The 17,916-nt window shown below is 40.2% G+C and overlaps 1 protein-coding gene across 1 annotated transcript in view; it reads left to right on the top strand.

Annotated features, from left to right (window-relative positions):
* The window catches only part of LOC108796253 (bone morphogenetic protein 8B-like), a 39,307-nt gene extending 29,643 nt beyond the window's left edge, over positions 1–9,664 (top strand). The window contains exons 5-7 of the mRNA XM_018567714.1: positions 1,114–1,193; positions 4,342–4,452; positions 9,416–9,664. Coding sequence (XP_018423216.1) covers positions 1,114–1,193; positions 4,342–4,452; positions 9,416–9,565 — 341 coding nt within the window. The 3' untranslated portion in view covers positions 9,566–9,664. The remainder of the gene's footprint in view (positions 1–1,113; positions 1,194–4,341; positions 4,453–9,415) is intronic.
* The last annotated feature ends 8,252 nt before the right edge of the window (positions 9,665–17,916 follow it).

Raw genomic sequence — 17,916 nt, 5'->3', positions numbered from 1 at the left:
GTGGAAGAGAAATGAGCCTGGTAAAGAATTCACAAAATGCCTGGCTTGAGGCCAAGTAGATTGAGTAAAAGTTAAGATTTGTTGAATAGAGGGGTGAGAAGGCTAAGTAAAGTGGACAGATTATGGGAACCATGTTTGTATGGTAGCTAGCGTGAGGGAAGTTGTCACTTACACCAGGGGCAAGCCCGCAGATTAAGAGGAACTGTTCTATTAAAGACCCTGCTTTCAGGGTAGGTTGTGGAAACCAATCTAGAAGACAAGCAATAAGCAAGGCTTTGTGATATAATTCAAATCTGGTAGATCCGTGCATCTGGTGGATTTAAATTTGCAGAGGAGTCTATGATCAAAGCAAGAGAAACCAAAGCTCCAGATAAACTTTATGGAGAACAATATAAGGATGCAAAACACTTTTGAAGTGATTATGGGCATGGTCTTGAATATGTATAAAAGTTTGGGAAGAGTATCAGATTTTATAAGATGTACAGGTGAAACTCGAATAATTAGAATATCGTGCAAAAGTAATTGCAGTAAGTGCTGCAAAAGGGGCCCAAACCAAGTACTGAGTACATATGCATGCTTGTACTTTTCAGAGGTCCGATATTGTTCTATGTACAATCCTTGTTTTATTGATTGCATGTAATAATCTACTTTTTGGAGGTTGCGGATTTGGGGTTCTTGGGGTTTTCATGAGCTGTAAGCCATAATCATCACAATTATGACAAATCACGGCTTGAACTATCTTGCTTTGCATGTAATGAGTCTATCTCATATACTAGTTTCACCTTTTAAGTTGCATTAGTGAAATAAATGAACTTTGCACGATATTCTAATTATTCGAGTTTCACCTGTATTCTGCTATACCAAGTTATATGGTTTGAATGAATCTTACTCAGTAATGGGGCTTAAAGGTGTATAGGTTGGCTAAGTGAGTTAGGATAGATGTGCCTAAAGTAGGTGATGCTTTTAGTTCACCATCAAAAAAACAGGTTACTTTAAATAGTAATCTTCTGCAAGTCCATTCACTATTTCTTGGGTGACAGCATCACTTTTATCTTGTTTTCTACATTTATTTAAAAAACAATATACCTTATCATGTACAATATGCAATTTCAGACCATGTACACGTACCTGATGGCAAACAAGTATGCAAACGACATGAGCTGTATGTCAGTTTCCGGGACTTAGGCTGGCTGGTAAGTTGCTCTCTTATGAAAACCTCCCTTGCCTACTCTATGCGGTTTAATTTGATGGCTCGCTGTAATGTATGAAAGACTTCTGCTTCACACCCTTAAATACTCCACCCCCCCCCTCTTTCACATCTATCTCCACTTTCCCACTCTTCCACTGCTATCATAAACTCATGTGATGTTACTTCTACTGGAAAAGTCACATGCTGTAAACATTTGTTTTTGCAAATGGGCATATACAATAACCAACAGTTGTTACCAGTTGTTAAAAGGTTTGGTTTTTTTGCAAAAATGGTGCAGTATATGGGTCCCCTAAAGCTAGATTATCTGACAGATTTGATCATTTGGTTAGACTAGAAAATTAAAAAAAGGGTGCAGGATCAGACTAGTATGCTACATACCATCTACTTTAAGAGAGCAAACAATTTTAGCAGGCTGCATAAAACGTGTGTTTATTAGCACAAAATCTTTGTTTGTATAATAAATTAAAGCAACCATATTTGCAAATCACCCTCACAAATGCTTAAAATTAAGACATGTTTGTGTGTACAAATCCACTCCAAGTCACACTCTGTAAACCATCAGTACAAGCTCTGAAACCGGGATACTGTATGAGCATAAAGGCAGAATTGTAGAAAATCGTCTCTGTAAATTGGTACAGGCTGCTCTGTAACTTTGCTATTGGATACTTTATGTACCTGATACAGTTACATTTGCAGCCACTGTCAAGATGGTTAATTATCAATAAAGAAGTTCCTATATTGCAGACATAGGTAGTCTTGTCTTCTCATAGAGTTTACCTTATCTTGCATGTAGTGGCAAACACCACTTCAAATGATAGCAACAATTTGCAAGCCCACTAGCATACTGATTCCTTATATCAGGTTACTCGCGTAGATCGAGGTCCCTGGATCTCTGATCTATCGAGGCTGCTGTGGTGCAATGTAAACAGTGTTAAGTGCGGTTAATGCTCACTCATTTCAAAGGAGATATCATGTCATAAACAGAACCCCCTCTGTCTGCAATAATAGTATCTGTCATCACACTGCCTCCAGGTTGTCCAGTATATCAGGGGCGTTTAACCTCCATAGCCTCGCACGCCCACCTGTATATGGGAGGTATGGAGAGAGTGAGCGACACAGAATGCAGATCAACTGCCAACGTGTTTCGTCTGGCAAATCCACGACTTCAACAGGGTATGGCGAAGCACGCAGCTTGCTTTTACCACTTCCTTTCTTAGGTTTTAATAGATAATTTGGTCAAACAAGTGTACCTTGCATAAGGCAGAAATTACTGTCCTGCCCAATCAACTTCATCTTGGGTATGGAACTGGCAAGTTGAACATTTGGCCACATTTGTGTGGTCAACCTATGACCATCTTTATTAGTTTGTGGCCCAAGTAAGAAATGAAGTAGATGTGGAGGATGACTAGATCTTACAGATTTAGTTCATCCTAACTTGCACACAAGTCATATTAAGTGGCTAGATTACACAGTATTTTGCTAGCCTGATGATGTCTATACATTGACCAACATCACCTATTATAAACAGGCAATATAGGGGCAGATTTAGCTTCAATAAGGAGCCGTTGTATGCATAAGCAATGCATATTATTACAAATAGAGATCCAAGTGAGGTGTAATAGTTAGTTCAGTCACCTTCTATTCACATAAAATGTTATTAGGATCGTTTGTGACTTTGCAGTTAGAGCAGAGTAAACAACAGCCTGCTTTATGATTGCTCTTGAGGTGCTGCCTCAGATAGGACAATTTAGGACAAATTAAAGATGACATGTCCACACCATCTACCATTTCCTCTAATTTTATGTGGGAGAAATTGAAGTGTCAGTGGAGCCCATTGCTGTTTTTTTTCTAAGGAAGATAGAAATGTTTTTTATTTGTACTGCTACCTGGATCACCAGGGAAATACACTGGTAATGGTTTTCCTGTTTCTCGTATATAACGGAGGCTAGGTGCACCTTATCACTTAGGCTTGGACAACATGGGTGATTTCCTGAGAAAATGAACTGCTTGCTGACAAATGTGCTGCAAATATGGTGACTGCCAACAAGTAATTTAATTTCTCAGAAGTTGCTGTAGCCTTAGTGCCCTAAAGATAAATATTGTTTTATATAGGATTTTAGCCTACTAAAAACAGCAGTAAAGGATCAGCCCACCAAGTACTTTTTCAGTTTTAGGTCTAATGGGCTGAAATTTCCAATGGCATTTTATATCTCTTCTGGACTTCTGTAGAGACCCTCCCACACCTGCCATAATCTATGGCTCTTTTTCTGCGCAGTTTGGAAATTCAGGTACTCATACTCATTAGATATTCCCATGTCTTCAGCTGCATTCTGCATGATATAATATCAATTTTTAAAAATCCATCAGGCAGAGTGGGACCCACTCATAATCACTCTGCTAGATGTCCAGGCCAGGGAACTAAACCACAGAAATCTCTTCACTGATGTATGCCCACTTAAGAAATTGTCAGGAGGTTAGTTCTCTGGCATCTACCAAAAACTAAAATATCCCTTTTGGGTGAAAACATTGTTAGTGTAAGTAATAACTGTTTTATTAATGGAACCTATAGCCAAGCAGGTGGTGCTAGCATAAATAGTTCAGAGCTAAAAAGAAGATTGAAAAGCCTTGTGTATCTGGGTTTTCAGTGTTTTACTTTGGCAGTACTGAGATTAGGTTGCTATTCTGGATAGAACGGATGCACTGTATATATAGATAATTCCAATGTATTGGAGTGGGAGATATGTAATTAGTATGATGCAATTTTAGATGTTGGCATAGGTTGGCTGGAGTAGGGAGTTGTGGGTGGTGCTTTTGCAACAGTGTGAAGAGAGGGACTAGGGGGCTCTCGCAGTGGCGGAACTACCGCCGGTGCAGGCGGTGCGGACGCACCAGGGCCTTGGGGCTCTAGGGGGCCCAGCGCCGGATCGGTACCCAGCGGCCAGCGGGCCCCCCATCTCTGCGCCGAGAGTGTCGGATCATCCGTTCATCCAACACTCCCTCGCATATTTCTATTAGAACCACTCCTGTCTTGTTAATCTCTAAAGCCATTCGTTTTGTCTTTTGCTCGATTGCCAAAAATCAAACAGTACCTAACAGCATTGAATAATCATGACACATCTATGCTTTTCTAGGACTGGGTAATTGCTCCACAGGGGTACTCAGCATTTTATTGTGAAGGAGAATGCTCATTTCCACTTGACTCCTGTATGAATGCCACCAATCATGCCATCTTGCAGTCACTGGTAAGGAACGATATTTTGGAATGTACATGTGTGTTTCTAAAACATTTGCTATATACAATTTTTAGAATACAATAAATAAAGATGTCTCACGAAATTGGCCACTAGCGGTTTTGAAGAAAAAAAAAAAAGCCTCTTAAACGATATGACCATCTAGGACATAATTAACAAACATTTATTTGGAATGCGTACATTGTATAATGGGGTCTAGTAGGTTTGTGGGCCACATATTTATCTTAGTTATAGACTTACCACTGTATAGCAGTTTCCTGCTTCTCTGTGGAAGGTCTTAGCCTTCGTTTGTGTATTTATTTGAACAGAGCTCCACCAGTGAGATTGGTCTTTCCCAAGTATCCTGCCCCCAGAAAATACATCTCACTTCCCAATAACAATGCTGGATATGAGATGGCCTCTCCATTACAGAGCTCACTAGCCATGTAGGTCCATTAACTTCATCAGTAACCAGTCTATGTGCAATAACCTCTCAGTGATCAACTCCAGTGTATGTGATTAACCCCTCAGTGCCCAGTCTCCAGTGCATTGCCATTAATGCCTCAGTGACCAGCCTCTACAATATTAGCAATAACCGCTCAGTAACCAGTCTATGCTTTAAAATATGTGCACTTACTACCTAGTGATTAGCTTCCAGTGTATGGGTGTTAACCCTTCAGTAACTGCAATCTAGTATATGCGTATTGACCCTCTGTGAGCAGTCTCCAGTGTATGTGCATTAACCTCTTGGTGATCAGTCCCTACAGAAATACACACTAACACTTAACACCTCAGAAGTTTCAAGTGCATGTGCATTAGTAGCCAGCCAGTCTCTGTTGTCTCTTAACCAATTTCTTGCACCCCTGCAACCAATTCTTGCCCCCCTCCCCAAAGCAGCCCCCATTTTTTCCAAGCACACACAAGTTTTACAACTTATGTTGTCATCTCTTCAGGTATTTATACTGCTTTCCGTAATTGCACCTGTAATGTGATTGTGTTGAGCTGCTGAATTTCTGTATATTATTATTATTATTATAGAGGATTTATATAGCGCCAACAGTTGCGCAATGCTTTACAATTTAAGGACATGACATTACAATTACAATACAATTCAAGACAAGATGGTAAGGAGGGCCTACAATCTAAAAGATTGTATATCTCCTGGTGGTCATTATTAGCATAGTGCTCTTTCTGCGGTGGCAATTGTTAATATGGGTAGTGTATTTCATAGTTTGTGGACACAGCTGGCCCTACCTGACAGCTTGTTTTAGCTGACTACACTAATTTCCAAGAGAACAGGGAGTTTGAAACTTGCACATTTTCAGGAGAGACACATATACATTTCTATCATAGCTATCATTCTTGAAGGTGAAAACAAAGTACCTGGGAAAAAAGATTATAACTAGAATGAATTGGGCTTTTATATTAGGATCACACTGGTGGTGTATAACTATTACTGATGCTATAAAGGGTTGTCTAGACTCACAAGGAAAGTGCAAGATAGAACAGCTGATATTTCATATTAGAGATAAAGACTTCAGTACAAACTACACTGTTGCTGGCTTTAATGGTTTTGCCACTCTTCAGCTTTCCATGTCACTCCACTATGAAACAATTTGCACCTTTTCAACCAAGGAAAAACTCTGTTTTTTCCCTTTCACTGTTTCCCTTAGGCCCCGTTCCCACTGCGCGATATGCAAATTGCGCGTTTGTCGCGCGATTTGCATACTGCGCGACATTTGCAGCGCGATGTCGAGTTAAAGCTTGCATTGAGCAAGCTTGAATCGCGGCTAAATCCGCTCCAAAAAGGGTCCTGCTGTAGCGACACACGACCCGCGACAGCAGGACCCTTTGCCCCATTGGATTGCATTGGAGGGCGATATCGCGGGAATTACCGCGCCATAAATCACTCAATGTGAACGGGGTCTTAGTCTGTTGAGGAGGCATGTATCATAACTTGGCACCTGGAATTTTTTACAGCCCTCTTTGTGGACCTTGACATTTAAAGGGAAAGTCTAGTGGTTTTGTATATATTTTATTTGTTTTTGAGGTTAAGGACTAAATCATCCCCCTTTTTAAACAAAACATTTATATACATACCTTTTTTCATCGGACTTTGGTCCATTCACATGGCATCAATGGTCCTCTTTCTGCTCTTCTTCCTCACGTGGTTAAATATAAACTTATTTGAGCTGAGGATATAAAAGTTAAAAACACATATAAGCAACTGTAAAGCAGTGCAAGGCAACATATGTAATGTGTACCCATTGCAGCCCACATCTAGCTAAGACATCAGCAAAGTAATACCCATGTTTCATTATTTTGCATACAGTTGGGAAAGGGTAGACTCTTTGTCAAGTTTTTTTTAATTACTCTCTGTATCCCCATTCAGGAGATGCACCACGCTATTAGTACTGTGAGAGGAAGTGAGAGGAAATCCAAAATTTTAGAGTTGTCTCCAGAAAAAAAGGGGCAAACTAAAAAAAACTTGGGCTATACATAAACTTTAATGGGTATGTAGGAATAAACCTTCAATAAATAGATAGTGCTCCTGTAGGGGATAATCCAGTGGATGACAACAAATTTAGAAACATTCAACAGCTTACTAAAATAAACATATATTTTTTTTACAGAAAATGTAAACACAAAAAAAAAAATCACACAAAACATAATGCTGATGAAAACATATACTTAAAAACAACACATACTGTCGCTCGCTCACTTCTCGATCATCTCCCTGCAGAGAGCGATCCTTCAGCGCTGACTGGAGGAACGGACGGGGGAGGGGGCGGGTATAGCTGGCTCTGCCTCTAGACAGGCAGAGCGAGCTGACACTCACGCAGCTGGGTGGATCTCGACAGTAATGCTGCCGCGGTCTCGGTATACCGTGAGCTGTAGCTCATGATAAACTGAGCTTTGGGTCATGGAGGACACTAGTATATGTCCGCCCGTGACCCTTAAGAGAACTATGGGGAAAAACACTTATCCCATAGTTCTCTTTTAAAGCTTTTTCTGACCAGAGCTTTAAATAACTTTTTGCCTTAGATGTAGGGATAACATGCTGAGAATTTTCACTGGGGTGTGGACAGTTAGCTATGCCTCCACATATAAACAATATCCACTACACAACCCCAAGGCTAATCACCACACTCTATTTGTTACCTAAAGGCCCCACTGCTCATCATCAAAGAAACATCCATAAAATCCCAGATAGGTATAGAAGCACTCGCAGGTCTGTCAGTGGAGATAAGTCAAAGCAACAGCATTTTATTGTCAACATATTGTTTATCTCCGCTGCAAGACCTATGAGTGCTTCTATACCTACAACCCCAATTCCAAAAAAGTTGGGATGCTGTGTAACATCTACATAAGGACAGAATTCAATGATTTGCAAATCTAATAAACCCATATTTTATTCATAATAGAAACACATCAAATGATTAAACTGAAAAAAATTACCATTTTAAGAAAATAAATAAGGTAATTATGAAATTGATGGCAGCAACACACGTCAACAAAGTTGGGGCAGGGCCATGTTTACCATGGTGTGGCATCCCCTCTTCTTTAAACAACACTCTATAAATGTTTGGGAACTGAGGAGACCAGTTGCTGGAGTTTGGGGAGAGGAATGTTGTCCCATTTTTGCCTGATATAGGATTCTAACTGCTTTACAGTCCTGGGTGTTTGTCGTATTTTTTGTTTCAAGATGCGCCAAATATTTTCAATTGGTAAAAGGTCTGGACTGCAGGCAGGCCAATTAAGCACCCGGACTTTTCTACTACGAAGCCACGCTGTTGTCATATTGCGTTTCGGCCTTGTCCCTTGCACACAGAGAATTCTCCAGATTCTCTGAATCTTTTGATAATATATTTAAAGTCTTTGCAATTTTGCATTGAGGAACATTATTCTGAAATTGTTCATCAATATTTAGACAGCTTTTTGTTGCCCTGTCCCAACTTTTGTGAGACGTGTTGCTGCCATCAGTTTCACTATTACCTTTTTTTTTTCTTAAAATGGAACATTTTCTCACTTTAAATCTTTAATATGTTTTCTATTTTCTATTGCGAATAAAATCTGGGTTTATGAGATTGCAAAGCATTGCATTCTGTTTTAATGTAGATTTTACACAGGGTTCCAACTTTTTTGGAATTGCGGTTGTATTTTGGATTTGTATAAATAATATCCTGTTTAGTCCAGTGAACTTTTTATGTGGCCTTGTTTGTTTAAACAGCTACTCAAGCCACTTCCCTATTATTACTGCTGCAGTCATTGGAATTATACTAATTTCATGGCTAATTCTCCTGGGATCAATTTCCTATGTAGTTGCAGCTCTAAAAATCCTAATCTCATATTTATCTGGTTCCATGCACTGAAATACATTTAGCAGCTGCCTAGATACAGCTTAGTGTTACCACTTGGACATGATAAAATGAAAAAAAAAAAGAATGATGCACTAGAACAGCTCCACCAGTATAGTATTTACTTTTTGTTGGGGTAATTAGATGTAAAAGTAAGAACTACCCATCTTAGAATATTGTATCTTTATTGTACAGATTGGTGATCTCACTGTACTCAAGTTAGGAAGTTGATCATATTATCAAGTCATTAACCAACAAAAGACGAGTCGGCATGTATCCCTGACACTGATCCACAGACATGCAGCCATCCCTTAGGCATTTCACCGAGTAGCACTCAAGGCAAGCTGTGAAAGAAGATGTAATAAGGAATCCAAAGTAAACTACCACGAAACCTGCCAAACAAAACATTCAAGAATGAGCTGAAAATATTCTAACTACCGTACTGAACCCTTTACTATGAAGAATCGCTCTTTTATATGTATTTTTTTCAATAGTTTGTTTCTGCGTGGTTTTCTTAAATACGTCAATATCTGCTCTATTTGTTTATGCTTTGTTTCACTATAGTTATAGTAAATAAATAAAGAGTATTTGGCAGTAACTGATATTTTCCTTGCCAGGTTCACCTTATGAAGCCAGAAAGTGTTCCTAAAGCTTGCTGCGCTCCAACAAAGCTCTCAGCCACCTCAGTGCTTTACTACGACAATAACAACAATGTGATCCTAAAAAAGCATCGAAACATGGTGGTTAAATCTTGTGGATGCCACTGATCAAGAGTTGAGATGGGGATTTGCACTAAAGGAAATACTAAGCATGTTTATGCAACTTACTGGTCTAATACTGTACAGATAATTGCCAATCTTTGAAAAAAGCTACAGTTGGTGATGGTTAAATATACTAAATACTGGAATTGTACAAAAGACTGAAAGGTTGTTTGATAAACCACAAAATATCGAGTCTAGACCGCAAGTCAAGAGAACGTCTTGTTGGCACTATGACATTCATTCACTATAGTGGCATTGTCATGATTACTTTCTAGAGCTAGAATGTTCTGGTATTAAGTATTTGTCCCAGCACACCTTATATCTCAGCAGGATCGACTATAGCGGTCATAGCTTCGAATCTCTGTCGCTCCACTGGCAAACTGAATGAAATTGATTTACTAAAGGCAAATAGGATATTCACTTTGTAAGGGAATTTTCCCTTAGTTTAGTAAATGTGGTGAGAATTCAGTTTGCAAACAATACACAATCATGTTCAAAGAAAACAGTATTTTTGCTTGTACATGACTGGATCATTGAAGTTGGTAGAGTTTTACCTCATTTAATAAGCTAAGGAAACTTCTGCAAAGTAAACAGCCTATTTGCCTTTAGTAAATTAGCCCAAATAAGTACACACCCAAGAGCTATATTTCCATAAAATGTCATTATGCTAAACACTAAAAATCCAGGAGCTGACGGATTTAGACTAGAGTAAAAAATAGATGTTAACTAGACCAATCGGTAAAATAATTTGTTTCATTTTCCACCGAATGAAACATTAAAACTGATTGGTTAATTTCAGCTCAATTTTTTATTTTCTGCGAAAAGCAGTTGGCATTGAATTTAATGTAGTGTGATAATAACATAGTAAATATGCCAAATTGCTGCCTCATAAGAGAAAAAAGTTGTTCCTCTCCCCATGAATTCTTCTTTGTAATCAATGGGGGCATTCTTAGGCTCCATTCACATGGAGCCGAAGCATCAGCCAAAGCTACGGCTGGATCCTTCGGGCCTTTAGAGAATAACCCCCATAGTGTTTGCATTTCCCGCATGGTTTTCCACATGCTGCTTGTTTGTGGTTATTAAATAGCCGAGAATGTGCAAAATCCACCGGATTATCACAATTGTACTAATTCGGGGGCGCACGGTTTCGTACTGCACGGTCCCCGCAATTATCTGCATTGTATTCTCTGTTTAGAGTGGCTCTGCGCGTATTCAGCTGCTCGGATACGCGCAGAGCCGCTCTAAACAGAGAATACAATGCACTTTAATGTGCATCGTTCAGACCATTGCGGGGAACACGCAGTATGAAACCGCACACCCCCAAAATAGTACAATCGCGATAATCCGGCTGATTAATAGCCGCAAACAAGCAGCATCCGTGCAGATTGAAAATATCAGCATTTTCATCCTGATCAGTCTTCCACATGGAAAACCGTGCGGGTGTGAATGGAGCCTACGTTTGGGAAAAGGCTACTGTATTCTTCTTGGTTCAGAATGTGGTAGTAATATCAGGAGTTTGGTACTACAAATACAAGTTTAAAAAAAACATTATAGTGTATTTGCTAGCCACTCCACCCAGCAAGGAGGTTTTAAGTGGTAAGTGGATTTATTCATATGCATTTTACTTTGCATTAACCCCATTTTAATTTAAAAAAGAAAAAAAAAACATTTACAATACCACTGTGTATTATTATCAAATTATATTAAAATCAGTGCTATCAGAAAATACTTGGAGAGTTGAATCAACCACCAGTTTCATACATATGTACTGGAAACCTTGGGAGTGATCTCTACCTCTAAGGTCCACCAATATGCCATGGCCATTGGAAAGGAGCAGATTCCTTACAGTGGTTCTTCTATTGGCTATTTAATTCACATTACATTGTGAACATTGCACTAAAAATACCCCTACTGCTACAAGATAAGCAACCCTACAAGGAGACTCAAAAAAAAGATAAGAGAACCCAGTGAATGATTCAACCCTCCAACAGCTATTCGTAACCAAAATACCAGTATTGTGTGGACTAACTCGAATTTTGCCCATGGACCCAGTTAATATTATAAAGAAAAACGATTCAAAAATATTATGTATTTTATGTCATTATAATTAAAATATTTATTACATTGTATATTGTAAGATAAGATAATTTATTTTCAGAATGATGTCTCTGGCAAACTCACTGCTACACAAATATATAACAGTGCTGGTGTGAATTTTTGTGCACATTTTTTACCCCAGTGTTCTCTCTACTCATTTTGATGCAGGAAGCTACCCGTTCCTTATCTTGGCATGGATCAATTTCTCACTGTCGCTGAGAGACATCAAAACAAAAACTGACCCCTATAAAAACATGTCTTGTGCTAATCAAACTGTGTAGGATTTTCCACCATTGTGATAGTGAACACTTTATTAACACAGATGTGGATAATAAAGTGTTTAGTCCTTACACTGGTCAGCCATAACATTATGTACATCCATCTAATATTGAGTAGGACCACCTTTTCCTGGCAAAACAGCCCTGACCCATTGAGGCATGGACTCCACTAGATCTCTGAAGGTATGCTGTAGCATCTGACACCAAGCCATCAGTAGCAGATCCTTTAAGTTGAGAGGTGGAACCTCCATGGATCGACTTGTTTTTCCAACACATCAGATGCTCTATTGGACGGCGATCTGGAGAATTTGGAGGCCAAGTCAACCCCCCGAACTCTTGACCAGTGCAGACCAGGAATATCCCCACAAGAGCAGCAGTTTTGGAGTTGCTCTTACCCAGTCGTCAAGACATCATAATTTGGCCCTTATGAAAGTCGCTCAAATCCTTACAGTTGACCATTTTGTTTCTGCTTCCAACACATCAACTTGAGGGACAAAATGTTAATTTACCACCAAATATATCCCAACCACTTCCAGGTGTCATTGTAATGAGATAATCAATGTTATTCACTTCTCTCAGTGGTCATAATGTTATGGCTGATCAGTGTATATACCGTGTTTCCCCGAAAGTAAGACCTACCCCGAAAATAAGACCTAGCACTATCTTCAGGGATTTCTGTAATATATCCTTATTTTCGGGGAAACACGGTATATACCACAAAAGAACAAATTAGAAGCTAAATTACATTTACAGCAGTGTAGAATGACTGCATAGCAACTGTTGCCTTTCTCTGCAAAAGATCTTCATGAGTATGTCCAGCTTTTTGGTACCCATAGGCATAGGAAGATGGTCAGCTGATCTAGCCAATAACATTGGATCAGAATATGACTTTGTGTGTAGATTACCATACACTTTCAGAAGGACAGATCTCAGTCAATGTATGGTATGGTTTGGTCGTGATAGGTTTTTCCATTCTATTACTACTTTTACCCCTGAAATAAAGCTAGCAATAAGAGTGTTTACTAGGGATGCACCAAGACCGATACTGGGCATTTTCACAAGTACTCATACTCATGAAAATGCCCCGATTCTAAAGGCCAATACTGGTCCTTTACATTTTTAAACAGAAGCGGCTGCCGTATGGTTCTGTGCTTGCTGGGGACCTTGTGGTGGCTGTCCTTTATAGCGTCAGTCCGGCTATACATTGCCACCTCCTCCTTCCTGCCACCCGCAGAGCCCTTGTGAGACCCGGCACAGCCATGGTGAGAACCGAATGCAGCCCTAGGGAGATGCCACACACAGCCCTGATTAGACCTGCATGCGGCCCTGGTGGGACCATACAGCCCTGGTGAGACTGCCCACAGCCTGGTAAGACTGCACAGCCCTAGTGAGACCCGCACACAGCCCTGGCGAGACCGCACACAGCCCTGGCGAGACCGCACACATCCTCCTGAGATCCTGATCTGCCCTAGTGAAACCGAGTACATCCCTGGTCAGACCCAGCCTCCTGAGACGCCACACAGCCTTGGAAAACAACAGAGTATGTAGCTTCATATTATTCTGCATTGCTGTATAATGTATTTCTGGGATTTGTAGTCCCTCTACAGCTTGGAGTCAGTGGCAGAACTACCAGGGGCGCAGAAGTTGCAGATGCGACTGGGCCCTGGCGCTTCACCACTGTGCTAAAATCATTAGTCTGTATTTCTGTGAAGGTTCTCATTCCTCCAGGTCATGGTATATCTGTAAAAAAAATAAGTCAGGGCAACTGGACTTGCTGTATTTTTCTTAAAGACGTTTCACTGGTCATCCAACCAGCTTTCTCAATTCAGAATTCTGAATTGAGAAAGCTGGTTAGATGACCAGATCTCCCATTTTTTTTTTTACAGAAAACAATGTATTGTTTTAGAATACAAAAAAAAAAAAAGGTATGGGTAACTGGTATGGGCAAATACTTGAGGAAAAGTATTGTTACCCGGTCTGGAAAAAAAAATGGCATCGGTGCATCCCTAGTGTTTATCCACTCTTGGCCTAGGCAATTTTGCACATTAATGCCATGTTCTATAATATGATTGGGCAGTGGTCATATCTTCCAGATAAACTTGCATAAACCAGATTGGGTACCATGGATGCATGCCACCAAGGCAGCTACCACTTATAATCATACATTTGGATTATTTCTGTTTTAACTGAAAGCAGTGAATTATTTTCTACATTCTGAACCTTTTTATGACTAACATAAAACACTCAGCCTTTTTAGCCACAGCTGTCAAATAACCACATACTGAACTGCACACCACCTATGTTAACATTATGGCAGCATAGTCTCACACTGTAGTTTATTATGCCAATGACATTTGTTACTGTTTTGAAGCAATAAACAGGATGGCTGTTTGAGGATTACTGTTTAAAGTGTAAGAAAATAAACACATGGCTTTCTTTATCTTTCAATGTATATTTACATTTTTTTTGTTTCAAGACCCATGTTTTCCTTTCCACAAGTCATCAGGCCATTCCCTTTCAGCCGTCAGATGGCTTTCACATCCTGAAGACCTGCGCCAGTGTTTTTGCTGGTTTGTGATCTGAGTCCATAAAGGTTTGCAGTTCAAGTGGGCTAGAATAACAAGGCCCGTCCTTAATACCCTGCCAAGTGGAAATTTAAACGGCTTGTTTTTTTTTTTACCTGTTACTGTATACTCTCATTTAGAAGTACTTGGTTCAACAGGTCACCTTGTTCAGTCACTGAGAACAGCCATTCATGCAGGCGCTGGGTAAACACCCATGAAGCATGAGGTGAAATCGATACAGAACACAGCCTGTTAGGCACGAAAATGGTAACAAAAAGATGCAAAGCGGCATAAACACACATACTGTGCTCATGTTTCTACAGTGCACAAGCAGTGAAGTACTGTACTACCTGGAATACGATATGCTAACCAAACATCACCTCTGTATACACAAACTGAAAGGGAAGCACAGACTTCTCAGTTACTGGAATGCTTAAAGAGAACATTCATTATGGAAACATGGTGGCTGTCTTTGCAGACGTCTTATTCTGCAAATGTTACTTGCCTGACTGTCCTGACCAACTTGCTTCAATATATTGAGCTACTCACCCACAACAAGTATGCAGATAAGAATTTATGATTTTCTTGATCAGCACATTGTTCTGGGTCAGTGACTCATAAGAAATCTGTACTAAAGGAACATGTAGGCTGCCATTGCTGATAATTCCTTATAAATATGTCTAGTTGCCTGGCCTCCATGCTGATCCAATGGCTTTAACACTTCTTTCCTCACTGAACAGCAACCAGATAGAAAATCAGGCGTTCTAATTCTTCCTGAAGCATGCTAGTTCTGGGTTACTTTTTAGTTTCGTAAATTCTTTATTTATGAAAGGCAAAGTTGTACATTCACAAAAAAATCATCCCTTTCAAAGGGATGAAACTAGGGATGCACATATACTTTTCGAGTACCAGAGCAGATACTTGGCATTTTCATGAGAACTTCCAGGGTTGCAGCTGGGACAGGCTCTGGCACTCCACCACTGTCCTGAAATCATTAGTCTGTATTGTTTTAGAAAAACTGTCACATGACAACAAAAATGTATCAGTACTCGTACTTGTAAGTACTCAGCAAGTACCAGTACTCGCAAAACTGGTATCTGTGCATCCCTTTATTTATATTTATAAAAACAAAATAATACATTAAAACAGAGATGTACAAATCCCGGGAGCTCCGTGTGCTCCTTACACATGACAGCTGCCTCCTAATTTTTGAATTTTTCTCTAGTGTAGACTTGGAGGTCAAAAGTATCAGTACATGTACTCGTACCGAGTACTTTACTTGGTATCTGTGCAACCCTAGATGAAACAATAAGTCTATGCCAGTATAACAGGTATCCAGATGAGAACCAGGTCTGTACCTGCAATAACCCAGCCTAACCTAAGAAGAAAAATCCACATTGTTACTAACCCATAACTCACAGAGGAAAGACGTGAGCAACGTCATCTACATTTTAACCAAAATAAGTAAAACCTAGCGATCAGAATAGGGGAAGGTGCCTAAATAGGTACCTATTTAGGCACCTATCCCACCCGCCGTCGCGACCACAGTATCTCCAATGAGAGAACTACACTGAGTGGCCAGATTATTATGACCACCCGACCAGTACTTCGTTGGGCCACCTTTTGCCTGCGGCGATTCTTCTTGGCATTGACTTCACGAGATGTTGAAAGGTGATCCAAGGAATCTGGCACCATGCCTGATGAATAGCACTGTCCAGTTCTGTGAGATTAGATGGTTGTGGAACCAGCTGCCTGATGGCTCTTTCAACTTCGTCCCACAAATGCTCTATTGAATTGAGATCTGGTGATTGTGGGGGCCACCTAAGCAAGGTAAAGTCTCCCTCATGTTCTTGAAACCACTCCTGCACAATACGAGCGCTGTGGCATGGCGCATTGTCATGTTGGAAGAAGCCATCTCCATTGGGATACGCCATCAACATGATAGGATGAACGTGATCAGCAACGATACTTTGGTATGTTGTGCTATTCAGACGTTGTTCCACACGAGTTAGAGGGCCCAAATCATGCCAGGAAACCATGCTTCAAACCATAACACTGCCCCCACCAGCTTGAAGGGTTGTACTCATGCATGTGGGGTACATGCTTTCATGCTGTTGCCTCTAAACTCTCACTCTGCATGAGGCAACTGGAAACGTGATTCATCGGACCACATGACTTTTTTCCAATGCTCGACTGTCCAATGCTCGACTGTTGGAGACGTTTTATTTTGTTAACTGCAGACAGCAAAAGGTGTTCGTACAGGCCTTCGGCTTCCATATCGCATACGATGCAGTGTACGGCGAACAGTGCGTTCAGAGATCATTTGAGAGGATCCCTGATTAAGATCTGCAGTCATTTGATGCACTGTTGCCCTTCTGTTGTCTTGTACCAGTCTTGCCACTCTCCGTTCTGCCCTAACATTGACTAGTCGCTGACGGCCACAATTCGCACGTTCAGACCCAGATTTTCGTCTGACAGTCCAGTCTTTAAACACTTTAACAACAGCTGCTCTTGAACATTTAACGAATTCTGCTGTTTTGCTGAATCTCGCTCCATGGCTCAGAGTGCCAACAATCATCCCACGTTCAAAGGCTGTTAAATCGCGTCGATTACCCATATCTTCAGAAAAAAATCACTTCTACTGTCGTGGTAAACAAACCTGCTTCCCTATTTATAATGGTCTGGCCCTCTAGCAACTTCAGCGCCAAATTACAGCTAATCTGCCTACAAACGTTAGGTGGTCATAATAATCTGGCCACTCAGTGTATATTCCTCTGAAGAAGTGAAGTACGTCCACCAGAACCATGTTTGATGGAATTTCTCTTTCCTATGATAAAAAGAAACTGTGAGATCTTCCTCAATCATAATTTTAGCAATCCTAGAGAACCACATTTGAGCCTCAAGGAATGCTGACTCTTGCCACGTTCACCAGGCATATTAATAACGAGCATTTGTAATGTCCCTTGAGGAGGGAAAGGAGCAAGAGGTAGGCATCCGGACAATCCCCAGGTCTACCCTGGTTAGATGTGATGCCCGACTTGGTCCCAGAAAGGGCTACGTTTAGGACACTGCCAAAAAATATGCAGGAAGGTGCACTGCCGAGCTTTACATCGCCAACCCAAGACCAAATTCTATGCATCAAATTCGGCACCCTTTACCATCAAGTCAGAATTAGAGGTGCACCGAAATGGAAATTTTAAAACCGCAACGAAACCGAAATAAAAAAAAATTGTCAGGCCGAAACCGATACCGAAAATGATTTTTTATTTAAATTTTTTTAAATCTTAATATTTTATTTTTATTTATTTTTTATAAACTTTGTAATTTTTTTATATTTATTAATTCATTTTTTATAAAATATTTTTATTTTTTACATTGCTTTTAGGGGCTTCTGGGAAATATTAGGGGTCTAAACCCT

Source organism: Nanorana parkeri, unplaced genomic scaffold (assembly GCF_000935625.1).
Source record: "Nanorana parkeri isolate BGI_ZX_2015 unplaced genomic scaffold, ASM93562v1 scaffold1085, whole genome shotgun sequence".
NCBI classification, from domain to species: Eukaryota; Metazoa; Chordata; class Amphibia; order Anura; family Dicroglossidae; genus Nanorana; species Nanorana parkeri.
Note: the sequence above shows the minus strand (reverse complement) of the source record. Positions and strands in the feature narration are given on the sequence as shown.